The sequence below is a fragment of the Bos grunniens genome, chromosome 24 (genome assembly GCF_055505025.1).
Source record: "Bos grunniens cultivar Pamir isolate PY7600 chromosome 24, Bosgru_T2T1.0, whole genome shotgun sequence".
Classification (NCBI taxonomy): Eukaryota; Metazoa; Chordata; class Mammalia; order Artiodactyla; family Bovidae; genus Bos; species Bos grunniens.
This window is the reverse complement of record NC_141188.1, coordinates 44,048,802-44,066,331: the sequence shown is the minus strand read 5'-3', so window position 1 is coordinate 44,066,331 and position 17,530 is coordinate 44,048,802. Positions and strand designations below refer to the sequence as shown.

Genomic DNA, 17,530 nt, shown 5'->3' with positions numbered 1-17,530 from the left:
GTTTGTGTAAATTTCCATCAGTAGACTTTTCCATCATCAAACGCCAGTTCAAGCCCAGAAGGCTGGTGGAAGTCAAATTCTTGCCTCTCTGTCCTCCTGATGGAAATGCCAGTTTTGAAGGGTCCTCCCTATAGGTCAGATCACCTGTTTCAGGTCTCCAGGGTCCCCTCAGTGACAAAACTGCTGGATAATTGAGAAAAGAGCATCTCCCAGCTAGAACCAGGTGTCTCTAGATCTTACCTAGAGAAAGAGAAAACAGGGGTTATGAGTAGAGAAGAGAAACAGTATACTCTCTTCCCAGGGGCCACGACAAGCAACAAACCCGAGGCGAAAACAAGACGTCTCCAAAATCTACTAAGTGGGCGCGCATCTGATCCCTATGTCCACTCGCAGATTTCCCAATGACCCAATGAATTTGGAAAGACCCAGGATTTCCCAGAGCCCCGTCAAAGCTGAAACTTCTCGCTCCGTTCAGAATGCGCAGGGACACTGGTCTGGACGAATTCTGCTTTTCTTCCTCTCAGTGCGTGCATGTGGGCACGTGTGGACCTAGCACAGTGACAGTCGCGCCAACTTCTGCTTTCCTGTCGCCTGTGCACAATTCCTGGAGCCTTGAAGGACTCCCCGGGCGCGGGGGTGAGCTCAGGGCCGCGCCCTGGGGAACGGATAGTTCCTTCAGTCTGCAAAAGGACAGGATCCAGCGGTGCTGAGGGTCCGGGGAGCGAGCGCGCCAAGCCCACCGCTCGCAGGCGGGGGCTTCCCTGCGCTGGGTCCCCGCGCCGGCCTCCAGCCGTCCAGGGGCGGGACCCCGCGCCGCCCCAAGCCACCTCCCATTGGCCGGCGCGCACGCCCGTCCGCGAGCGCGGCTTCGAAAGTTTCATTGAAGGTGGAGAAGTGAGCGCCCGCCCGGAGCCGGGGCTGCGCCGCCAGGGCGAGGCTGCACTGCGTGGGGCGGGGGCGCGCTGGCCGCCGGGCGGCGTTCGTTTTTCATTTTATTCCTTTAAGTCGAGGCCGAGGAGGAGCGAGTGGAGGCTGCCCCTTCGCGCGCCCCGCTGCCGACCCGTCAGGGAGCCCCGAGCAGTCGGGAATGGTTACGCGAGTCCGGCCGCCAGCGCGCCGCTGTCTCCGGCCCGAAGCCCGGGGGCGCAGAGGCTAAACCGAAGACCGCGGAGGGAGCCACCGCGGGGCCGCTCGGGGCCAGGGCCGCTCCGAGAGCTCAGGCCGAACGAGGGCCGCGCCGTCACCTCTATTCTGAGAAGACTCCACGGAGAAGGCCCCCGCTGCCCGTGAGCGACATCCCGGGAGTCGCCAAAAGGACAGCACGCCCTCCTTTCCCCTTTTCTCGCCGCGCCGCCTCGCGGGACCCTCTCGAAGTGCCTGGTCCCCGGCTCCAGCCTCTGGCATCCGCTGCAGAAACCTCCGGCACCGGATCGGGGAGTCCACACTGGATGGGTCGGGCGTGAGGGGTCGGGCGCCCGACGAAGGGGCTTCCTAGGGCCTGGTGAGCGGCGGCCGGGAGAGCGGAGAGGCGCGGCCAGGAAAGCGGAGAGCGCGCCCTCGGGGCGCACGGCGCCGCGGCTCTAGCCGAGGCGATGCCCAGGCGGCTGCGAGCCGCCGGCCGCAGGAGGCCCTAAGAGGGCATGGGCTTGGCACCCCAGTCCTAGAGACCCTTTGCTCGGACTCGCGGGACCGACGCGATGGCCTCGGAAGTGGTGTGCGGGCTCGTCTTCAGGCTGCTGCTCCCCATCTGCCTGGCAGTAGGTGAGTGTCTCCCTCTCTCCGAGGGTCCACGAGAGGGGAGGGGGCGCTTGGGGAGGGGACGGGCTTCAGAGCAAACCCGGATCACCAGCTCGAGTGCCCGAGACCCGGTTCGGGGAGTCAGCTCCGCGGTCTGGGTGCCGAAGCCCGGCACTTTCAATTCTCGCTCTGGGGCGCACGAACGGGGTCTGTATGATCAGGGTCTTAACCGTCCAGCTTCACAGTCAGGGCGGCCAGATCGGCCAGTGCTGGAGACGGAGCTGAGTTTAGTAACACACGGAAATTTTTGTGGAGTGCTGACTCGTGCACAATGGATGCGAATCCGCCTGGAAGGTAGTTGTAGACCCCTTCCCAGGTTTATACAAGAGCACCCTCCCCCTGTCCCTGGACGAAGGACGCTCGGCGCATCCAGAGGGTTTCTAGGCCACCTCTGCCCCATCCCGTGTCCCAGCCCCTGGGGGGAAGAAGGGAAGGACTCGGGTCGCGCAGGGAAGCGGTGCCCTGAAGTTGCTGGCTTTACTCACACAAAAGCCTCTACAACAAAACTGCTGGACGCAGAGGCTGCAGAAACGGAGGCCCAGCTCCGCTCCCGCGCGGTCCAGACTGATCTGTAGCTGCGCTGGGATTCCGAGGTTTAAGCGAGGCCAGAGGGAGCCTCCCGGATTCCCAGGCAAGGATCTCACTGTTTTTATGCGGCCGGTAGGGCGTGAAAAGCCACCGGCCTTCAGGTCTTAAGACACCCGCGGGGCGCGGGCTTGGAGTCAGAGGGGCCCAATTTCTCCTCTAGTAGAAGTGCCACACTGAACCTCGCTAAGGTGACTGTGGGCGCTTAGCCCTCACCTGTTCGCACCGGAGCTAGAAAGGAGGACACGTCTTAACAAGTAGCAATTGCGTTTGCAAGGAGAGCCAGACCCATGCGGAAAAAGCCACCTTTGTCCATTTTGCGAGAGGTGGAGGATCAAGGTCACACCTGTGCTAAATAGGGACGTTATCGGAAGGGGGCTTGGGTGGGTTTCCTGAGGGCTGACCCCAGCTCCTGGGGGAGATTATGGGGCCGAGTATTAACACACAAGAAACCTGAGCGGAAAACCGAGAAGGCTTGCGGAGAGGCGAGAGGCCTGGTCCCTGGGCAGGAGGAGGGGCCAGCGCGGAGGCGGTCGCGGCCTCTTTGCCACTCGAGTTTCCGGGCAGGACCCTTCTGCGGGCATCTTTGTCCTTGAGCATCGCTCTGCCGGCGAGGAGCGCGGCTCCCACGAAGTTCCTATGGGCGTCTGTCCCCGCCAGTTTGGGAAATCGATCAGGGACACTGTGCGGCTGCTTCTCAGGTCGCGTCCTGTCCAGGGACCGCGTGTCTCTGCAGGGCCTGACACCGCGCCCGGCTTAAGCGGGGGCTTTCGGTGTGGGGCCGACTCGTGTAGTCAGTGAGGTGGGGAGTGGCTCTGCCCCATCCTGCGCGTCCCTCCGGCCCCACCTCCCTCCCCCCCCACCCCACCAGGTTCGGAGGGGTGGCAGCTCCTGGGGACTGCCGGTGGTTACCTGCGACGCACACCTAGCGGAGCGACAGGACAGCAGCGATTACCCGCTGATGGCCGGCGACCTCGCGCTGAACATGGCAGCTGCAGAGCCTGCCGACTTCCCCTGGAGGTCCGCGGCCTCTGGGGTGGGGTCGCGTCATTCCAACTCATCTTGGGGGTCTACACCGCAAAACCGTTCTGCAGGAGGGTTAGCTTTGAGCCCTCGAGGGCCGGGCACTGGGCACTTTCCAGATTTGGAGCCCGAGGCTCGAGGCGAGAGCCACAGGTTCCCCGGGGCGCCTGTAGGAGCGGGGACAACGGTCGTGCGGGTGGGATCCCGCCATCGTTCGGGGCCGCTTCGTCCCTCCCCTGGCCTCCTCCCAGCGCCCCTGAGCCCCGCGATGCGGTCACCGCCGGGGGCGCACTGGGCCCAGCCAGGCTCGATAGGGGAGGGGACTCGCACGTGCGCCCCACGGGTCCCCGACCTTCCCGGCGGGAGAGCGGCATCCCGGAACCGAGGACGACCCGGCCGCCCGCGGTCCAGCATCCTGGCTCTAGCCTCGCCGCCTTCCCCTTCCAGCCCAATCCTCAGGATTCCCCCCGGGGTGTGCGAGTGTGTGTGTGTGTGTGTGTGTGTGTGTGTGTGTAGCTGCGCACCTGGGGCGTGCGAGTGTGACTGTGTGTGGGGGCGGGCTGCTGGCGCTGGGTGGGGCCTTAGGTTATCTCTCGTTGCTCCCCCTCCCTTGGAGAGGAAGGGGAAGGTCTGAGACCTCGGACCTCAGACTTCCGCCCCACCCCGCCAACCCGCCCCACCGCCTGGATGAGAGCGGAGCTCTAGGGAGGACCTGAGCACTGACTCCCGCCACTGACCCCTCGCCGCTTGGTGAGGAAAGACAACCCACTTCCGACGGCTGCTGCGCGCCTTCTAGTCTTTGTACTTTAACTGCAGGACGCGAGGCTGCTGGGTGGGTGTCGCCTGATGTAGGCATTCAATTCTCTTCTACAGGAAGTGGATATTTTCAAGGTTATTTGAGGGTTTTCAGGCTCCCCGGCTCCCAGGGTGCTACTAAATCAAATATTCAGATTTCCCTAATATCCTGGACATGGAGAGTGCAGTGATCCGCTTGCCATTAGAATCGATTTTTACGTTTTAGTCGTCTATTTTTGTAACTGGCGGAGGCAGTCTTCAAAGCTAAGCCTTTGCAGAAGCTCAGGCCTTTGTCTTTTATCCACCCCTCCACCATCCATGTTGAAATGTTTCTGCAGATGGATGTCCACCTCTCTTCCCCTAAGGATGGTTGCTAAACATTAACTGCCATTGTGCTTAATCTGATGTTTTAAGAGTTCTTTCTTGTCCTGTTACAGAGAAACAATAAGTGAAATCAGTCCTCTTTCAAGCCGGCATTAGGTGGCTCTTGAGTGTTTAAAGCAGAACAAAACCATAACGTAGCATAATGTAATATAATACAGTATGATGTAATATGTTGTTTAGCATCCAAAGTAGACATCCAGTGACAGATTTTCTATATCAATAGTAAATGAACATTTTGAAGATCTCCAAAACTGTCTGTGACTGCTTGAGTAGCCACCCTGATTATTTTTCCTCAAACTATACACAAAGGAGAACCTAGATAAACCCTTCCATTATATTATGCAATCTTTAATAATCATAATAATATCTGGTCACCATTGAGCACTTTAGAAATATTTTTATGTATATTATCTTTTAGCCTGACTCCACCATCCCACTCAACTCTAAGTCTACATTTGAGTCCATTCCAGGGCTGGGAGCTGGTTGGCATGCTGCTGACCACTCGTTCCGTCTTGGCTGCTGTTGCCTGGAGTCTCCTCATGTCTTTCCTGGAAGAGCTGACTTAACGTTATTTTTTGGGGAGAGGGGAACCTAGCTTGGACAGAACGGGTTGGCCCAGGAGAGACAGAGCCACAGGGCACCATGAACTTATGATGTCCCTAAACGAAGTGACCAGAGCCACATAGGAGACTGTTAGTTACAAAAAGAACCAGCCAACCAGTTAGTGCTATGTGGGCAAGTCCCACTTGGATAATCTCATAAATCCAGCAAGAATCTCCAAAATTCCCTTTAGAGATAGTTGGCTTAAAGTGAGCAAAACCATGGAGTCATTTTTGGAATATGCATGCATGTGGCCGTATCTGAATATAATTTTCTCCCTATTGCGTAATATATTGCCCCTGCAGCATGTGTCATTTTGCAGCCACATTTACACATACTCCAAGAATTACCAGTGAAGCCTGAGCAAGGTCTCCCCCTTGCCTCTGCTGTAGCTCTTAGATGGAGGAGGAGGTCTCAGCTGATGAAGCGAGCTTTGGCAGTTTGAAATCGCTTTCTTTTCTGTCACACCTTCTGAAGCTTAGACAGATAGATACTATTTATTACTTTCAGCAAGGACAAGAGTGCCAGTGAAAAGGATCAGGAATGTATAGCTTAAACCTAAAATAAAATATTTCATAAACATAGGCAGGCAAGAGGATTTTGTTAGTCGGGCAGTGAAAGCTGGAGCCATGTGTCCACCCCATAGATTGTCATTGGTCTGTCCCTCTACAGGCCATGTGTGCCTATCATCAGAGATAACTTTGGGGAGAGGGTTTGGTGACTCCACAATTTTAGAGACCTCCATTCAGATCTTGCCTCTGATCACAGAGCTGGTTCAGCCTGTTTGTTTTTGTCTTCTTTCTGCACATTGGAGATGTTAACACTTCCTTCCTTGGTTAGTTGTGAGAGAGTGTGCCCTGCACGTCTTGGGTAACGCCTGACACACTGCAGGTTCTCCTAGAGGGAGGGATCCTGGCTGCCTTTGGGAGGAGAGTGGCAGGAAGGTGTGAGGGAGGTCCAGGCAGAAGTTAACAGACCGTGAGTCATAGGAGCCTGGGCTGTGTAGATAGGGTTTGTATGAAAAGAGTTTGGTACCGAAATCTAGAGCCAGATTGTTCCATTGAAAGTTGGTTTGTGTGTGGCAGGAGAATTTCTAATAATCAGGACTTTTCTGCCAGTTTGTTTAGTAGTTTGTATATCTGCATCACATTCTGATTAAATAATAGATTCTCCCTAGAACTGTACTGACAGTTTACTTTTGTCTTCCTGATGCTATACCACCATTTTCATAGCCTTTAATGTGATCTTATTTTTTTCCTTTATTTGTGTTTACATGGCCTTTTCCCTTTTAGATCTCGTGCTAGTACAAGTTAGTTGTTTATGAAGTTGCATAGTAACAGCATGTATATCACATTATAATTTTTCCATAAATGTCCAGGAGAACTTAGAATAGTGTAAGTGTAGCCAGATGGTTAATGAGTGCTTGATTGAAGAAACATATGATGATAGGATGCATAGAATGTAAAACTAACTTCTGTAGGATTTGCAGATATAAACAGTTGTTTGAGGATGAGGAATCAGGTCAACAAAATAAAGCAAATATCTGATTGAATGGAGGCTAGACACAAGGTTGAATTGGAAAACACTTAAAAAATATTTGGCTGTAAGAGATAAACCTAGAGGAAGCTTGTCATTTTCATCAGCCCCTCACATGGCCTTTTAGACCCACTCAGACATGGCAGGATCAAGAAAATGAGAAGACCACATGCTAAGTGTCTGTGTAAAGAGCGTATCAGACATACAGTTTTAGCAATTTCATAATTTTTGAACTGTCCAATAATTATCTAATGGGAATTTAGGAATGATAACATGCAAATATGCATTTTCCTATTTATTGGTAGATTAAAACAACTAAGTATACTAGCAATTTTAAAATGTTTTCCCAGGCTCCTGCAGAATATACAGATTTTTATCTGCCTTCTTTCATTGTGCGGGATGGTGCTAGTTCCTGATTCATAAGCTATTGTTGGATTCTTCTTTTCCGCTTTGCTGGTGGTCATACTTTTGCATTAAACTAGAATATTATAGCGCTTCCCTTTGCCAGCTCAGGTGGCAAAGAATCTGCCTGCAGTGCAAGAGACCCTGGTTTGATTTCTGGGTTGTGAAGATCCCCTGGAGAAAGGACAGGCTACCCACTCCAGTATTCTTGGGTGTTCCTGGTGGCTCAGATGGTTAAAAAAATCCACTTGCAATGCGGGAGACCTGGGTTTGATCCTTGGGTTGGGAAGATCCCCTGGAGGAGGGCATGATAACCCACTCCAGTATTCTTGCCTGGAGAATCCCATGGACAGAGGAGCCTGGCAGGCTACAGTCCATGGGGTCACAAAGAATTGAACACAACTGAGCGACTACATACAGCGCAACAGGATGAGGGGATATTCAACTTTTTTCTGTATGAGTTTCAAGTTTTCCACACTTTTCATTAAGAAGAACAAAGCTGTGTATCCATGTGGTTAGTCCCGGTTTTCTGTGGCGATTTCACCAGTCACGGGGGACTAGGGATGGTGGTGGAGGTTATGCTGAGCCTCCACCTCTCTCACAGGGAGTTATTCACTCTGTGACCAAACTCAGAGGATTCTGACCCTTTGAACTGCCCCTTCCCTACCCTTAGACTTGACTCCATCATTGCCAGGCCCTGTCTTTGCCCTGCAGACACCTCCTGTGTGCTCAGTGAAAGCTTTCCTGCACTGCTGACCCTGCACATTTCTGGTGAGACATTGGGTACCACTGCCCAAAACTGAAATTCTGTCCAGATCACACATCACATCCACAGATGTCCACCTACGTTTGTCTTTGCCCTTTCACCCTAGTTTACAGAAGCATTGCCTGTGTTCACACCCTGTGTGTCCTGCAGTGCCAGGGAGCCTCAAGTCTCTGTCTTGGCCTCTTGGGCCCTGTCCATCCTTCCCGTGTGCTGAGCCACGTGCCTTCCACTGTTGGAAGCCTTCCGCCCACTCCCGCAATCTACTCAGTGGTCCAGAGACCTTGAGCTTTCCTCCCGTCCATCACCGTCCAACCTCAGCGCAGCAATCAGCCAAAGCCCCATGGCCACGCCCACCTCCCCACCAGGCGTGGCCTTGACCCAGCAGGTGCGCAGGCCTGGCTTGAAGCCAGGAGATGCTTTCTTTAGGTGACAAATGGCCCTTTCAGTCCATTCGAAGCAAAGACGCGTCCCCTTGTCAATGTAGGTTAGCAGGGTATTGAGGCTGAAATGAATGAACTTTCTTCGCCTCACTGTCGGGATGCAGTGCGCATGCTCTCTGTGCTCTGGGAGGTGGTCCAGGACAGCGGTCAGCGCTCTGTTCTGCCGCAGGAGTTGCATCCTTTCCCGGGGTTCAAGTTACTGGTCACACGTCCACTCCAGCTGGAGGACGGAAGGAGGACACACGGGAGGGACCCCTTTCCCACCTTCCCAGGACACAGCCTGGAGGTCACGTGATTCACTGCTCTTCACATCCCAGGAGCCTGACCCTGATAATGTCATTCACCTCTGACTGCTCGGGAGTCTGGGGAATGTCATCTTCGTTTGGGCTGGTGTGAGTTCAGCTGAGGATCGGGGAAGGGGCTTCTGCCACAGGGGTGAGAAGGAGAGACGGGGAATATATGTCCAGATGTCGGTCTCTGCCTCCTGTGGGGAGGGTGGCTTAGGTGCCTGCAGACCTGCGGATCTATCTTCGCGGAACTCCGCCCTCGGCTTCTAGGCTGGAGTTCCAGCAGCTCCCACATGTGAGGGGCAGACTGTGACCCAGAGGAGGCGCTCTAACCTCCAAAGGGGCGCCCGGGTTCCCCAGTTTATACAGACAGGAGCCTGAGGAACCTGTGTGGGAGCGTCTGGGGGTGAGGGGGTAAGGAAGGGGAAACACAGAGCTGGCTCTGGCCCAGCTGTTGGTCGTGGAGCCTCCGAGTGGCGGTTCTGGATTCAGGATGCCAGGAAAACTCAGGGAGCTGCTCCCTGCAGAGACGCCCACCTCTAGGAGGGGCTCCTGTGCTTCTGCTCACTTCCCACCACGTTTGTGTGAGCCAAAAGTTCCTTCATCTAAAGTGTAGATATTTGTGGAAAAATAAGACAACAGTTCCTCATCCTTGTGTTTATGTGATTTGTTCAATCAGCTTGTTACACTCCTGTCACCCAGCTGGGGTGGGATGAGCATCTTGGGTGAATGGGACAACGTGGGGTATGGACGCTGGGTGAGATGTCATGGCTACTTTTAGGGGACCAGAATGCCCCTGGGCATTTGGAGGTTCACCAAGAAGAGCTCTGGTGCCAAAAGACGCACATCTTCACAGGGCTAGCTCCTTACACAGGAAAGAACACAGAAGTTCTTTCTCTTCCTCCTCCTCTTATTTGTAGTGCATGGTTTCTGATGTCTAAGGGGAAATGCCTGGGTTGTAAAGTCTGAATGTTTTAGATACCAGTCTTGGCCTGTCATACTAGCTGTGTGACATTCATCAAAATGCTTAACCTCTCTGTTCTTCAGTGATTTCCCTTGTAAACCAAGTTGTTAGTCGTAGTACCTAGCTCAGAGCATTGCTGACAGTACTTTTGAAGCTCTTGGTGCAGTGCCTAGCCTGTGGTAAATACCTAATAAAACGTGGGTCTCCTTGTCAGGTGTAGGCTCAGAATTTAGGCATTATTATTGTCTGGGGGGGAGTCTGAGGACCTACTCCTTAAATTGCAGTTGCAATCAACTTCAAGGAAGCTACAGAAGAAGGCCTGATTGAAGGAATGTCTGGATGCCCCTCAAGTCGGATAGGCTAGGGGGCCTCTGGGCCATTGCTTGTTTTTTGCCTTGGAAACAAGGGGACATCTGCTCACCTTTAGTCCTTCTTTCTAGGCAGGCTGAGCCATCTCCTCTGTGTTCCCCTGCCACTTGGCTTTATATAATCACAGACTTATGTACTGAGTTACATGATCTCTCTCTTCCCTTCCAAGTGTCTGCAAGTTCCAGTACCCTGTGTGATCTTTCATGCCATCCCCAGCACTAAACCTACTACCTAACACATAGTAGATAGTAAACAGGTATTTGTAGGTTTTTGAACTGCAAAGATGTGTCCCAACATTGCCCTTCAGCTGCCCGGCCAGGGCTGTGACCGACAGTGAACACGGAAGAAATAATGCCGATTGATTGATGATGAATTCACGGGCTAAGTTTTTTCCCTTGAATATCTCAGAAGTCTGAAAAAAAAAAAGTTTAGTCTAGCATCTTACGCTCTGGGTTTTTACATCTTTGAATGTAAAATTCATGATGGTCTGATCTGAATGCTCTGCAACTTTCCTAAATGTGAATTTCCTCAGTAGGACAATTAATACCTTTTACTTGCTTTGCAGTGAATAGAGAAAGAAAAACTCACTTGAGATGGTAGAGCTTGCCCGGAGCATCATCCTTGAAGTGCATATTATTTTTTAAGATGTTTTTAGCTCTCCTGGAACCACACGAATTGATCTGTTTTCCGTTGTGGTTGAATCCTCCAAGTCAGCAGTTTTGGCCACAGGTGCAGGAGAGGAGGATGGATGGAGGACCTTAGCAAGCTGAGAAGTTGGAAGCAGAGTGCCCTGGGAACAGGTTATAGATCTGAGCTAACCCAAGTCCTGTCTCCTCCTGCTGCCCCAGGACAGTGCCCACCTGCGGGCAGGTGCCGCTCCGGCATCTCAGTAGGAGCACACCGCTGTGCTTGGGGATCTGCACAGCACGTGTTTTGGGAAGTGGCCTGGTCTGAACGTCTGAAGACCAAGTCTCCATCCTGTTCATAAGGAGCTGTGGGCCTTTGCCAAGTCATGGAAACACTCTTCCTTAATTACACTCTCTAGAAACAAGGTGCTCCAGGCTAAGGAATATTTTCCTGATTCTCCAGTAATATTTCTACACACACTTTCTTTCAATATTAGAAAGGATGACTAGAAAACCATACCTTTTAGTCAACACATTGGAATTGTTGTTGTTCAGTCACTTAGTCATGTGTAACTCTTTGCGACTCTGTGGACTGCACCATGCCAGGCTCTCTCATCCTTCACTATCACCGCAGTTCTCAAACTCCTGTCCATTGAGTCAGTGATGCTATCTAATCATCTCATCCTCTGTCGCCCCCTTCTCCTTTTGCCTTCAATCTTTCCCAGCATCAGGGTCTTTTCCAGTGAGTCAGCTCTTCAAATCAAGTGACCAAGTTATTGGAGCTTGAGCTTCAACATCAGTCCTTCCAATGAATATTCAGGGTTGATTTCCTTTAGAATTGACTGGTTTGATCTTCTTTCAGTCCAAGGCACTCTCAAGAGTCATCTAACAGCAATTCCAAATAAGAATATGGATCAAACCTGGCCTCCAAACTTATATTTTGATTACCAAAACCACTATGACTTTATGAAGTATCAACTTGTTAATAATTTCAGGTCATGGTTGATTTTTCATTGCTTTCACATTCATACAGTTGTTTATTTGCTGTTACAAACTCAGAGATGAATAGTTTCATATCTTTTAAGCTAAGGAAGGGAAAGCTGTTTTAACACAGTCACCTGCTCCATTTACTCCCCAGAGTGATCTGGAGCTGGCAGGACACGGGGCAGCCTCAGCGTGTCTGTGATGGAGAGCTGGGTCCAGTGATACTCTGGTTGAAATGCTGCACTGATGTCGAGAACCACATTCTTGTCCTCTTCTCATTCTGTGCTTCAGCTACCTTCATATTTCATTGTTAATATAACCCAAAGAGGCCAAATTAGCTTTTAGCAGAGAAAGTTGCAAATATAGTTCTTTAAAACATAAATAGGCAAAGACAGTTATCATTCGATGATTTTTAAATTAAGCCATAATAGGTTGATTTTCTTTTTTAAAACTTTTAAATTTTGTATTGGGATATAGCTAATTAACAGTGTTGTGATGGTCTCAGGTGAATGGCAAAGGGACTCAGCCATACATATGCACATATCCATTTTCCCTCAGATTCCCCTCCCATCCAGGCTGCCACTTTTTTAGATCGACTTTTAGGAGCTGATCAAAGAATATGCACATTTTATTCTATTTGCTATACATTGCTGAATTACTTTTGAAGAGGGGTTTGTCAGTTGTGAGTCATAGTAACTTGGTTTTATTTGTAATCAGATGCTAATATTTGCTCTACTGCTCCTCCACCCACCCAAAGAACTATTCTTTTCATCTTTTTTAGTTTGTTATAAGTCAGACTGTTCAGGCTTCCCCCTCACTCCCTTTAGAGGTTCTCAAGGCAGAACAGCAGTTATATAACTATGTGACATGATGCCAGCTTCCCCAAGGATAGATTTATTTGTGGTGTTTGTTGTCAAGGTGAAGAATTAAAAATCCTCCTGTAGATTAACATTTGTGTCTCTTGCCCTGGGTCCCACTCTGCCTGCAATGATATCTAAGATGTTTACTTGAACTGCAGATTCTTCCTGTAGAGTTGGGTGCTTAAGTCTCTTCTTCATGTAACTAACCCCACCTGACAGATGACTGTTTTTATTTGACTCATTCTTTATGTTAAAGACTCACATGAAACAGTGTACCCAATCTGAAGTTGTATCAGTGATTCATCCTTAAGAAACAATCTTACAATAAAATAAGGGAATGTAAGGCATCTATCATGCCTCTCATTCCGCTTCGTGATGGTATTTTTTTTTCTTTTTACATTATTTCTTTTATGAAACTTTCCACCATTGTCTGGCCTTTGAACGAGTTCCAAAGTTTGGGTGCAATTGATCGAGTCTTACTATTTTTTTCTGATGTTCTAATGCTGTTTGGAAGAGTTTGTTCCCATATGAGGCCAGTTGGAGATGAGTGATGCTACCACATCTTGGGGTTCTCACTCCAGGCACCTCCATTGTGCCGTGAAATGAAAAGGGAACAGGTGTGAAAGAGGACAAGCTTTGGACAGTGCCTGCCTCCAGAACCCATAGAGGGTAGTTGAGAGTAGTTAAGATTGTGCTCTGGGGACCAGAGCGGTTGGGGTCACCTGTGGCTGGGTGACGTGGGTAAGCCTTGCCCCAAGTGTGCCCATTTGCAGTGATCACACTGCCTGGAGAAATAATTCACACAAGTAGAATGAGCAGAGGACGGGCTTACAGAGGTAAAAAGAAACATCAGCTGGGTGAAATGTGTCAAGAAGTTTATGGGGATTGAAGGAAATATAAAAATTGCTACATGTATGCTGACAATGTAAACTTTCAGCCTTGCAGCTAGGAAATAAAAAGAAGCTTAGTGCTCTGAGTCAAAGGAGGTGAAGCTGAGAAGCTGCTCTCTGAAGGCCTTTGAATGCAGCCTCTGTATCCCTTGGTGGTGGAGTATGGGGTTGAACATGGCTCGCCTGGTGGCATTCAGCCTCTTGGAAGCAGAGGCACTGACTTCACGTCCCTCTTGGACCTGGTGATGCTCTTCCTTGTGAAGACCGACACCTGAAGAAGAAGCCCATTAATCCCACAAGCTCTTCCCACCCAACCTTTTTGAAACATTAGTTGGATCTTTCAAGTAGATGCCACATTTGGATCCCATAGACCAATAAATATTCAAAGGCTAATGTTCTGTCTCAACTAGAAAGACTTGATTCTTAGACTTTGGAAACAATTTTAGGACCTAGCGATGTAGGTGATGAGTGAAATGTTGGGAAAGCATTGTAAACAAAACTTGTATTGTTGGAGGATTCCCAAGGACTCAAATGTGTGCTCACTGACCAGTCAGAAAAATCCTGTGTGTTGCCTTCACAGATTGTGCTGTGAGCCCTATAGACTGAAGGAACGTTTTATGGTCCCTTAGGTGGTAAAGCCAGCTTTTCCCCTAAGTGCTCAATACAATCATGACTCACCTAACTTCAACCAGGCTGAGCCCTTAGGTTCCCTTAGCTGATCAGCATCTGTCTCCTCTTGATTTCTGAAGGTTTTCCCATCTGAAGATCTCCTTATGATTTGACCAGATCTCCTTCCACTTTAGGTATTGTGTTCTGCTTCCACACAGAAAATAATTTCTGACTCAGTACCATGGGGTTGGAAAAGAAGTCTGCAAGTTTTATCTATTCACACCCAAGGAACAAATCAGCCAAGTGTTATGGAAGTGTGTTTTCACGCCTTCTGGAAGCCACCTTCTGGAAGTTTTTCTATAGAGCTTCCTCCAGTGTCTCTGGGGCTCAGAGGAACTTGGCCCTCATGGGAGCCCTCACACCCCTAGAAGTTTCTAGAATCACATACCACCAAACAGGACATGGCCTGATATTGAAGGCATCATCGTACTCTGGACATTAGTCATTTTTCACTTTCATAATTCTTTTAAAGTCTGTTATAATAAATGTTGGAAGATGGCAATGATTACAGACAGTGACTGTATTTTTATAGGGTACTTTCTTAGCTTATTATGTTTATTTTTCAGTTTTGTAGACTTTCTTCCTTAGAGCAGTTCTAGATCTACAGCAGAGTTGAGTGAGATTTCCCACGTTTTCCTGTTCCCCTATGAGCAGTCTCTGGCTCTGAAGAGTATGATGTTGCCGTTGCTAGGTCTACATTGACACATCATTAGGTCTGTAGAAAATAACATATTAATTGTTACAATGACTGTCTATTGGTTTTCTAGATAAATTATGCATATTTCACCCAAGGGAGCTCATTTAATCAAGTCTTTGTAAAATTGTTGAGAAAATATATCTCCTGAGACCACATAAATTTAGATAGACTTACCCTCTCCAGCTATAAAAGTTCAGCATAAAAATGTCTTTTCATTGGGCAGAGTGTTTTTAGGTCTAAAATATGACTTGGCTTTCAACTTGGTGGAGGAGAATCTGAAGAGCTGGGGTTGCCATGATGCAAGAGGTTCAGTTTATTTTCCCAGTTTTGTAAGCAAAAGGTTTGAGTTGTCTGTCGCTTACTAGAATTCAATAAAACTTGTCTTAGTTAATTTGAAACAATGTTCTGATATATTTTTGTGCCATTTATTTAGAAAGATTAAGTTTTCTGAAATACATTTTAACCATGTGTTAAATATTTCCAGTTCTATGAAAATTCATTTCAATAGTGAGTTTTAGAATAAAGTCACTTTACTCCCAATTTAACTTAGTTTTTTCAATATCAATGAGCCATTTAGTTCATTTTTTTCTTTTGGATTTTGTGAGGAATAATTAAACGCTTTAATCAGAAACTGAGCCTTCATTCAACACATGAAGTCATAACTTGATAGCATTTCATATTGTGTGGGTGGGTAACTGCAGATTTACTAAAATGCTTTTTTCTTTCCAGAGTGTTGCTATAGCATGTTTTTCCAATTCCAGATGGCTTCAGCAGCACAACATATTTCTGTCTTGATTTTTTTTTTTTCTCAACAGTCTCCCCTTTGCATAATGCTTTATATACATTGGACCTTGCAGCATCTTCTTTTTGATTTCTAGCCTTTGTTGTTTCTAATATTGCTTATAGAGGCTCCTTTGCATCCTTTATGGAGGAAGGCAAGGCACATCTAAACAAACAATAAAACAACAAGATCAGGTAAGCTGGGGAGCTCTGGACCTGAAGGTCAAGGGAGGAGCCCTGGGGCTGGAGGAATCAGAGATGGAGCCTTGCTTCCCTTGGCATCTGGACAGGGTTCAGGGTGAAAAGGAAGGCAGGCCCAGGCACCTTCACCTGGAGTTGACTCCGTGATTACTTCTTGGAAAGACCCTCTGGGGTTTGTTTTCTGCCTGTTCCTTCTGAATGAAACCAATTCCTTGGCCCTGAGGACCGAAATCATGATTCAGTCCCGAGTGGTCCACAGGCTGGCAACAGAATGAGACAGAGGTGCACAGAGCAGAGCTGGGGCTGGGGAGATGCTCCTGAAGGGATGGGCTGGGGACAGCCTGACCTGAAGCTGTCACCTCTTTGAGGACCTCTGACTGTGAGCTGCACAGAGAGAGGGGAGGTCACTTAGGAACAGGTGGCATTATGAGGGATGCTGAACAGTGTTTCCGTGTTTCTCACAAGGGCTTCTGGCCTTGGACTTGAGTGTCTGTGGCTTGCGTGATCCCTCATAAGATCGCATGTTCTCTGGTAGCTTTAGGAAGATCCTTAGCACATGACTCTGGGTAACTGCAAAGAGACCTGTAGTAGCACAACTAGGGTTGCATATGAACTTGGGAAGTAGATTGAGAGGAGATTTGGGGACCTTGAGTGCAGGTGGAGGGGTTTAGACTTTGTGTGTGTGGGAAGCGTCATGTTAGTGATAGAATCTCCTTCAACCCACACATCTTCAGGTGGTATTTTAAGGCTGTGATGCAACTAGACATGTGCGATGACTCCTTCCACGCTTTTGGAAGAAGTTATCAACCTGGATGGTGTCCGGTTACTCAGCGCATCTCTGACTTGAATGTAGCCAACTCCACAATACCTGCACAAGATTGTCAAGGACTTGGCTTTGCTGGAGTTGTTGAACCACACAAATACTTCACAAGAGCCCCGGGAGTGGTGTGATACGTACTGAAAGAGAACGAGGCTGAGAAATTCTGTCTGAGGGGCTAGCAGTCGGAAACAGCAAGGATGGCAGGACACCACCCAGACACCTCCTGGGTTCTGTCCACCTTGGGCCTCGGGAGGGAGTGGGTGGTGGGGAGGACCTGCCCCACCACACACTACGCCTAAGGAGCTAACCTGTTGGCTAATATTTGAGTCATTTCCTTAGTGAAATACAAAACCCAGTTTGGATTTCAACAAGGAGAGACTTTATCCCAAGGACCATGGGAGAAGGGCGGATGCTCTGGCTGTAAGACCCACCAGCATCTCATAGGTTGGGAAGATAGAGCTTCACTTTCATGGGGTGGGGGGAGCGGTAAACAAGTTACAGGGGTTCAGGGCTTAACAGAACAGCCCAGTGGTTTTCCCCGAGGGCAGTCTGCTCTCTGGAGCCCCTTAGGGAGGACTGTCCCACTCCCACTGTCAGGTCCTGGGCCCCATGGGGGGCAGTGTCTGACTACAGTTTGGTTAAGTCGTGTCAGTGGGTATTTCTTCTTGATCGGTCACTGGGGACAATCAGTTCACCTTCCCACAAAGAATGGGAAGGTGGAGCATGCTTGTGCAAGGTAAACAAGGGGGACCCTGAATCTCACTGGGTGACAGCGGGAGAAGGCTTTTGTGAACTGAGCTTTTTCTGGAAGATGAAATGGGGAGACTTTCTTTCTTTCCTTCTTTCTTTTATTTTGATGATATTGCTATTTTAATAACATTAGTTTGACATCTATTTGTATATGTGTTTAAATGTGACTTTCAGCCCCGGCGCCATAGCAGTTGGGTATTAAACCGTCCTTCCAGGAAGTGAGCAAAGCTGTTAATAGCAGACATCCTACCACCAGAGGTTATCTTATGCATTGTTGGGAAAAATAACTAAGCATCTACATTTTT

General features: G+C 49.2%; 1 protein-coding gene across 6 annotated transcripts in view; it reads left to right on the top strand.

Annotated features, from left to right (window-relative positions):
- The first annotated feature begins 879 nt into the window (after window positions 1–879).
- The window catches only part of PIEZO2 (piezo type mechanosensitive ion channel component 2), a 252,980-nt gene continuing 236,329 nt past the window's right edge, over window positions 880–17,530 (top strand). For all 6 annotated transcript variants that reach the window (XR_015153974.1, XR_015153975.1, XM_086373218.1 and 3 more), the window contains exon 1: window positions 880–1,761. Coding sequence is in view for 4 of the 6 variants with exons in the window: in XM_086373218.1 (XP_086229344.1) it covers window positions 1,698–1,761 (64 nt within the window). In the remaining 2 variants the exon portion in view is untranslated. The remainder of the gene's footprint in view (window positions 1,762–17,530) is intronic.